The sequence below is a fragment of the Aulonocara sp. 'chitande type north' Nkhata Bay genome, linkage group LG7, assembly GCF_057382095.1.
Source record: "Aulonocara sp. 'chitande type north' Nkhata Bay isolate Kocher_YH1m ecotype deep benthic linkage group LG7, A_spYH_male_GT1.1, whole genome shotgun sequence".
Classification (NCBI taxonomy): Eukaryota; Metazoa; Chordata; class Actinopteri; order Cichliformes; family Cichlidae; genus Aulonocara; species Aulonocara sp. 'chitande type north' Nkhata Bay.
The window spans coordinates 54939780-54948483 of record NC_141350.1 but is presented as its reverse complement, the minus strand read 5'-3'; the positions used below and the strand labels follow the sequence as shown (position 1 = coordinate 54948483).

The 8704-nt window shown below is 42.7% G+C and overlaps 1 protein-coding gene across 1 annotated transcript; it reads left to right on the top strand.

Annotated features, from left to right (window-relative positions):
* Positions 1–3812: 3812 nt before the first annotated feature.
* On the top strand, positions 3813–8398 carry bhmt (betaine-homocysteine methyltransferase). The gene is made up of 8 exons (XM_086301408.1): positions 3813–3964; positions 4170–4302; positions 4389–4501; positions 4631–4822; positions 5527–5674; positions 7280–7462; positions 7570–7798; positions 7885–8398. Exons 1-8 carry the CDS (start codon positions 3941–3943, stop codon positions 8063–8065), a joined length of 1203 nt encoding a protein of 400 aa, XP_086157534.1. The 5' UTR covers positions 3813–3940; the 3' UTR covers positions 8066–8398.
* Positions 8399–8704: the final 306 nt, after the last annotated feature.

Here is an 8704-nt window from a genome sequence, read left to right as displayed (position 1 = left end):
CACTTCCTGATGCAACCCTCTCCATTTATCCGATCTAGGGATCGGCATTAGGAGTACCTGGCTTGTGGCCCCGACTGTGCCTGAGTTGTATATATTGAGTAAATATGTAGTCAGATTTCATATCCATGCAATTTTTGTGTTTAATAAATGTTATATGGTAATCTGTACACAGTGAAAATTATATAAATATATTTCTCCCTGTGTGTGCTTTGTCTTCAGTTCATAATGACAAGTCTGCTCTGCCGCCCTCAGAATTAACATCCCACTGGTTGTTTGGCCTAGTTGACTCTTGTGTTAGTCTGGGCTGGTTTGCCAGAGGAGTGCCATGGAGATCTAGACTAACCTAAAATATTTGTGCAGTTTTGGTTTTGCTTGTGACTAAATAAATGTGTTGCCTTTTGTTTACATATAAAAAAGTAATAATTTCATCTCTTTCTTTTAAACTTTGCAGGCAGGGGAGAGAGTATAATCAGGCAGGAAAGGCTGGGCAGCAGAGCTCAGAGAGAAGAGCTGATGAGTAGGAATAAATAAAAAAGATATTAGTGTGGTAAAACACAATCTGGCAGTCTGCTGAGGTAGAGACTTATGGCTGTGGCTGCAGAAGTTGCAGCCCAGCAGAAGCTGATGGCCTCCGCCACCTCCTGTCCACCTCCTGTGGCTCTGCTTCACAAGGACACACAAACTACACGGATGTGGGAATTGTTGGGGTGAATTCCAAGGGACAACTCAGATTTCATATCACAGGACCTAAAAAACATAAAAAAAAATACAAGGACAACTAAGAGAGCACTGATTGTCTCTTTTGGTCCTTTTTGAATGTGCACCTTTTGGTCTGTAACTGGGGACAGGCATATAACAGCAGTTAGCTTGATTCTGGATCTTGAGGAGATGAGGGGGGCAGTGCAGGCTCATTTCCTGTGCTCGTGTATGTCTGCAGGTTTAGCTGATGCAACAGCTAATTCTTACCCCTGTAGAGGGAGATTGATAGCCAAGAAAGGACAAAAAAGGAGAAATACTTAAGGAGACATTAGATTGGCAGGGCAGCTGAGAACTCCAGGTGGAAGGATTGTCAGAGGGCAGTCCTCATCTCCTGGTTAGCTTTAGGAATGAGGATGGTAACCAGAACAGAGAACGTACAGTATGAGGCTCATAGGGCTAAATGCAACGTCTTCCAGACTTATGAGATGAAAGATGCATTTTATAGAGACAGAATATGATGGAATCCCATGAAAGATGAAGATGTGATTGACCAAGATTCTGATTCACTGAGGGGAGTATGGGTAAGGCAAGGAAACAAGCAGCAGTCAATCATATAGTTGGCTTTGAAGACTTTGTCATTTCAGCCACTAATTTTGCCCTGGCAGAGAGTGAGATGGAGTTTAGTCACATGTTTTTCATAGAAAGGTTAGCCAAATACTTTCTGCATCTCCTGAGTTAAGGTAAGAGAGAAGCAGGCCTCTGGTTGTGCCTCCCACACTGTTGAGTCTCAGTCTCAGGCAACTCCTCTCGACAAGCCAATCAGATAAGCTAGGCATGTGGGATCAGTGGCATAAATGTAGCATGGGAAAGTGAGACAAGATAGAAGACCAGGTATTTGAAGAGCACAGGGCAGTTAATTAAAGGCTTGAGAAACCCAGAGAATTGTCTCCAGGAGAATACCGTCTCAGTCTCCAACTCCATGTCTGGTGGGTTTATTTTATGGTCAGATTCTTTTGTAAAGGCAATAATGGAAAGCCCAAGGCAGTGGTAGCGCCTGACATTTTCTTTTTCTTCCTGTGATTTGAGGTTTTGTCAACTTTTCAGTGAGGGTGCTCTTAAATTTAGCAACTAATTGCCAAACAACACACACTGCACAGCAATTACACGTCATTCTGCTGAATGACTGAAGAGATTCATATAGATTTTAGTGTTGTCAATGTGACAAAGCCTTTGAGTTGCTGCCTCCCGTTGTTTTTTTTTTGTTTTGTTTTTTTGGATCTGGAATGATGGCTCCACTCTACTACATGCAAACATACACAGATAAAACTCCTCAGGCAACATCAGACCCATAGCAACCAGGGCTAGAAATCACCATGAAATAGCAGACCTGTACCGAAACTTTGGTAACTGATCCATATCCTCAATTTACTGTTTTTCTTTATATTGATGGAACAGTAATTTCTTGCTTTTACAGACATTTGCTCTATTGTTCTTGAACCTCTCTGGTCCCTTAATCAACTGCTCCACCTCTCCTCCTGCAGCTGAGCAGTAGCCCCACCCAGCTTACACCCCCCACATATGGTATCATCTCTTTGGTCATTTACGGCCTAATATCAGTTAACTCTGTCTTTACAGAACAATATTTTCCAATTTCAAAAATTCCCAGATATATGTGGATCTATTTTTCCATCATTTGTCCACAAGTTTATTTTACTGGAATGAAACTTTATTGTTTTATCGTTTCTCATTAGGGCTGGGTCATGTGACCCTGAACTATCCCTTAATCATGCTGCCACATGCTCAAGACTGCTACTTTACTTCCACTGTGATGCCCTGAGCATTTCTTCTGTATGTCTCTTCTTGTTAAAATTGAGTTTTTCTCTCCCACCATCTCCAAGCACTTGCTCATGGGGAATCTGGCTGTTGGCATTTTTCTCACAAATAATGTAGGGTCTGTGCTTTGCAGTATAAACACCTTGAGGTGATGGTTGCTGTGAATATGTGAGTATTGCTTATTTTACATAGGTAAATGATTTAAATACTTCTTTCATTACTTTGCTAAACAGTTAGACTTTTCATATAATACTGCATATTCAAGTACAGAAAACTGTTTAGGACCCTAAAAACATGGCATGCTGGGTGAACAGGGTCTCAGTTACCATGGCAGTTGTGTGGCGAATGAAGACTTGAGCCAAAGACCTGAACCTGAGGATCTGACCCCAGTTTACATCACTGTTGTCTATATTCAGCCCTGTCACACCCAAACAACCTACACCTTACTGGTTTGTAAGGTGTAATCACCAGGGGTGCCTCCAGAATTTTTACATAGGGGTGGCCGTATGGGGGCCACTAAAAATATTAGGGTGGCAAACCAAAAACAGAATTTCCAGTCTTATTATGATGTTGTCAAATATAGGCTACTTGAAAAATATGGCAAAAAAAAAAGGGAGAAAGAAAAGAATTATATGCCTAGTTAATTTTCTGCTATCAAAGATGATATCACTGAAAACATGTACATATTACAAATCTAATAAGATTTTGAAATCCATAACAATCTGTTTTAAGCAGGAATAAATAACAAATTAATGTCATTCAACTCGTTGTGGGGTGTCTTCCTCTCTCTTGTGCTCATGTTTATTAGAATCATTACCAAAATAGGACAGCCTTGCCAGGGGAGGCCACTGGAGGGGCCAGCAAATTTTGGGGGATGGGCAGTGCCACCCCTGGCCCCCCTTGGTGACTCCCTTGTGACCACATAATTGTTTTCCCAGTTGCCATTGACATAACATCATCAGTGAGCATACACACACAATTCATTCAGCTCTTTCTTAGGCATAACTGACCTACAAACACAAAAATTAGGCAGTGCTGTCTGACCCTGTGTGTTCACTTACCTGACCTGTCCTTACACAAACACTGCGAAAAATCATTTTAGAAAACGGTTTTTGTTTTTTTGTTTTTTATAGGTAATGGTTTCAAACTTCCTATAAAGGTTAGATGCTGTACTTTTATTCCGCAAAAGTGATCAAACAACGCCTCTCCACAGAGCCGAGATTTTACGGATTCTGCGCCGTCACCAACAACAAGATCAGAAGTGGAAGAGGGAGGTGGTATTCGGATGACATCAGGAGCGACACACCCATCTTGGATTATAAATGCAGCGTGGGTGCCGTAAGCGAGCCTTTTCCAAACTCAAGACTCTGCTGCTGAGAAGTGTGAGGCGGTCACTGCTACAGTAATCATGGCACCAGCGGGAGAAAAGAAGGTGGGCGTGCACTCCGATCAGTCCTGGATAATGCACACGTTGTATTTTGTTTTTGTTTATTATGTTTCTCGTCATGTTGCATGATTAAAAAATGTAAAGGGCGCTCTGAACTTGAGTCAGCTTGTCCGCGCTTCATGCAATGAAATGGGTGTTGTGCAGCTCTGTGTGTTGTTTTGATTTGATTTGCGTGTTAACTTCACGGCAGAACATTTTGAAGCGCCTGGATGCAGGAGAGGTCGTTATTGGGGACGGAGGCTTTGTCTTCGCGCTCGAGAAGAGAGGTTATGTAAAAGCCGGGCCGTGGACACCTGAAGCTGCTGCCGAGCACCCCGAAGCGGGTAGGACTCTGCTTGCTCTCCATTTAAAGCTTAAATGTTGAAGTTCCAGTTTTGTGAGTGCTGAATGGGGGGTGTTGTGTTTGCAGTGCGGCAGCTGCACAGAGAGTTCCTGAGAGCTGGTTCCAATGTCATGCAGACGTTCACTTTCTACGCAAGCGATGACAAACTAGAGAACAGGGGCCAGACTCTGAGCTTCACCGTGAGTTTGTTTTCATGTGCAGCTGCTCTGAGCTCTCATCAAGCATGCAGAGGGGTTTAAACGGACTCAAAACATGAAAGTTGAACTGATTTATAAGTGGTTTTAAAAAATATTTCCTTTCATCCACAGGGACGCCAAATAAACGAAGCAGCTTGTGACCTGGCCAGAGAGGTGGCCAATGAGGGTGACGCTCTGGTGGCAGGTGGAGTCTCTCAGACCCCGGCATACCTCAGCGGCAAGACCGAGGAGGAGGTCAAGGCCATCTTCATGAAACAGATCGAGGTCTTTGTCCAGAAAAATGTCGACTTCTTGATTGCAGAGGTATGCCGTGAACTTAAACATTTCCTTCTGGAAACTTAAAGCAACTTTTGATAAGAGATCACTTAGGTCAACATTTAAAGAGATGTCCCTGAACTAGAACTGTCTCAGTGCAGATTTGGGAGTAAAGCAAAGTTAACAAAACCATTGCAGCAGGTTAGAATATCATCTCTTCTCCTGTCTCTGAATGACTTTATTAATAATGAATCATTTTCAGCTTGGGCATTTTTGCAATTAGAAATGCATTTATTCATGCATTTATATATTTTATGTCTATACATGTAATTCCCCTCTCGTAAGGTGCTGAACTCTGAAGAAGTCTGGAGGGGGTGTTACACCATGTCATTGTATAACTGCTCACATTTCAGTATCTAAATGCTGGAGCCCAGGTTTACTAATGACCACTTTATATATTTTTTCCACTTAGACTTGAGAAAGAAAGTTGTCTCAGTGAGTAGCAAAGTCACCTCCCTTGGTTGCAGACACGGCCCTTCTGTTTGCTTAAATAGCACAAGTAACTGAGATAAGTGTATCCTGCAAAAAAATGTATTTGAATGTGTTTCTCATGACTCTGTACTGTACTCATGACTGAACGCCTTTATGGACCGGTATGTTGAATTCAGGTTGAGGGGTCCCAAAGAGCTCCCACAGCAGCTTTAAACTGTTTTAGTAATTCAGCAGTCTTTACGTTTTGTGCTTCCTTGCAGTACTTTGAGCACGTGGAAGAGGCTGAGTGGGCAGTCCAGGTTTTGAAGGCTTCCGGTAAGCCAGTCGCTGCGACTCTGTGCATTGGACCTGAAGGGGACCTGAACGGCGTCAGCCCTGGAGACTGTGCAGTCAGACTTGTTAAAGCTGGTACGACAATTTCCCGCACGTTGAGTCACAGGAATTTAAGAAAAGTTGACTTTAAAAAAATGTTTAATCAACAATATTATTTAATTTTGGCGCCATTGTTTGACGTATATGAAGAAACTCAGCAGAGTTTAGAGAAACTACCTGAGAACTAATGTTTTGGTAATGTAACTACAGAGCAATGGATGCACACATCAGTGGTCACAATTGCAGAATGTCTTGTTGTCTAAAGGATGCGAACCCTGTTGCATGTCATTGAAGCTCTTGGATCAGGTCTGATAAAAGCAGACTTCAAATTCATTATCAGCTCAAACAGCTGCACACAGTTCTGCCTATGAATAACTATGAACTATGTTGAAATGTCTCTTATGAACTTAAGGCTGGTTTGTTCGTACTCCAGACTTCTCCTGCTAACTCGGCCTAGAGTATTACGATTCGTCTTCTGTAAAGAAAGCCTGTGTGCTTAAAGTTGTTTCCTGTAATGAAACTCTATAGCATCTTTCATTCCCCTCTCCCTGTCTGGTAAGAACCCACATTTGTGGTCCGCACACCTCCTGGTACGGTGAACCATGTGGACAACATACAGTGTATTCAGTATCTTAATGGGGCTTCAATGTCGTATTCAGAGCTAAGTGCACCTCTCCTCACAGCTGCTTTTTTTGTCACACTATGGTAAATTCAGGTCAAGCAGTTTAAAATGAACTGGTCTTGTTCTGTGTAGCTGGACCAGTCAGGGTGTAGTGCATGCTGCACACTGGAGGGACACAGTGGGTCTGTAATTAATATTATCCATTGCACTTGTTTACCCTCCTGGGAAACTGTTCACCCTGTTTTAGTGCTACATTACGCTCAAGCTTGTTTTTGGACCTGCTATCTTCAGCTGACATGTGGGATTCAGTATAATTTTCCCATTGGCACATGTGGAAGCTTTGCGCCAATCTTTCTTGTTTCCTACATCAGATGCTGACAATCTTTTGCTCACATTTAGCTGATCTACACATTTCCAGAAGACTAATTTTAGTTGGTTTGGGAAGTGCTCGGGTCCTATGTCATATGGCATATAGTCTAGCAATGCAATCAGGCCTACCATGGGTATGTCATACAAATGCGCATATTATTACGCAACAGCACTGCAAATCTAAATGTGGGTGTTTGGACATCTCGTTTTGTTATGTGGGGAAAAAAAAAATCAAGACTTGCAAGGTCTGCAAAGTGTCTACGTTTCAAAATATCTTGACTTCTGGTGTTTTTGTGGTCCAAAACTTCATTTGTCACAATCTCCAAATACACCAAGAAAGCATTTTTAGCATGTTAGTGGTATGGACCTGACATCTTAAACTCGATGCATGCAGTTTGTATTCATTTGAAGTCTTAGTCTGTGTTAATGTTCAGTCATTAGATTTCTTGTTAAAGCCACTGTGTAGATCAGATTTTTGCTGCCATCCAGTGGTGGTATGAACAGATGCTGAGGTAATCAGCCATGTGCACTGATACATCCAGCATTGAGCTGAAACCAACATGGATTGCTACCATTTCTTACAAGAATTTTCCACAATCTCAACAATTTATTGCCTCAGTTCTGATCTGTTCTGCACATCTTCTCTGTAGGTGCTGATATTGTTGGCATTAACTGCCACTTTGACCCAGAGACTTGTGTGAAGACTGTGAAACTGATGAAGGAGGGTGTGGAGAAGGCTGGGCTGAAGGCTCACTACATGTCCCAGCCACTGGCCTTTCATACTCCGGACTGCGGCTGCCAGGGATTCATCGACCTGCCGGAATTCCCGTTTGGTCATTACCCTACTTTTTAAAAAAAAAAGTTTTAAAAAATTAAAAATTCTCAATCCACATAAACATTTTTTTAAGAAATCCTCAAAAATAAACTCCTCTTCCAACAGGTCTGGAGCCAAGGATCCTGACCAGAATGGACATGCATAAATATGCCCGGGAAGCATATAATGCTGGGATTCGCTACATTGGAGGCTGCTGCGGATTTGAACCGTATCACATCCGTGCCTTGGCTGAGGAGCTGGAAGCTGAGCGAGGTTGTCTTCCTGCTGGATCTGAGAAGCATGGCAGCTGGGGTAGTGGCCTGTCATTGCACACCAAGCCTTGGGTTAGAGCTAGGTAGATGTTATTTCAGTTTTCTCAAAGCACCTCAAGATTATTGCCACTGTTTTGTTTTCAGGACACCTTGCCATTTCTCTTTTTAGGGCCCGCCGTGACTACTGGGAGAAGCTGAAGCCCGCCTCTGGCCGCCCCTTCTGCCCCTCCATGTCCACACCTGATAGCTGGGGAGTCACCAAAGGCCACGCTGACCTGATGCAGCAAAAGGAGGCTACCTCCAAGGAGCAGCTGGAGGCTCTGTTTGACAAGGCCAGCCAAGGCCACTGAGCTCCTGTCTGAGGCCTTTGACAAGGAGAAGCAAAGGGGTGGCGTGAGAAGGCATACTCACACATTCCCCAAAGTTTATGTACCAAAAAAGATTGAAATGCTGAAGTTCTTTCTTTTTTAGGACCATTTTTACTATGTGAAAGACTGGCATCATATGCTTAACCTTTGAAACTGGCTTTCCAGACTGAGCCTTCAGTGTTATTATGACCATCACAACTGTTTAAAGAAAAAAAGTGAAATTACTGTATTACAAATGTACAGTTGTTTGTGAAAGCACCCAAGTAATGTCACAATGATGTGGGCAGCAATAAACGACAAACTGCAACAAAGAAATCAGCACTGGTGGTTTTGTTCCTTGGAAGGGTCATTTAGACTATGTCCACACTAGCCCGGATAGGGGAAAACGCCATCTCAGGGTGGATGGGAGGCCAAAACGGAGAGAAAACAATGAGTTTTCAAACGAAAATGCATTAATATGGACATAGCCTTACCTATAAAAGTCAAACTTCAGGAAATGGTGTGTTGCTTATCACCTAAAATAGGTTTTGTTTTTGTCGCACAGATGCTCAACTGGATTGAGGTCTGAAGAGTTCGGAGGCCCAGTCAATCCTTAAATTAATTGTTGTTCATCCATTCCTA

Bases quoted from the DNA above. Each gene is read 5' to 3' on its own strand.
- bhmt (XM_086301408.1), top strand. From the start codon at position 3,941: ATGGCACCAGCGGGAGAAAAGAAG. The intron at 5,675-7,279 runs GTACGACAATTT...TCTTCTCTGTAG, and splicing joins AGTCAGACTTGTTAAAGCTG to GTGCTGATATTGTTGGCATT. The intron at 7,463-7,569 runs GTCATTACCCTA...CTCTTCCAACAG, and splicing joins CCTGCCGGAATTCCCGTTTG to GTCTGGAGCCAAGGATCCTG.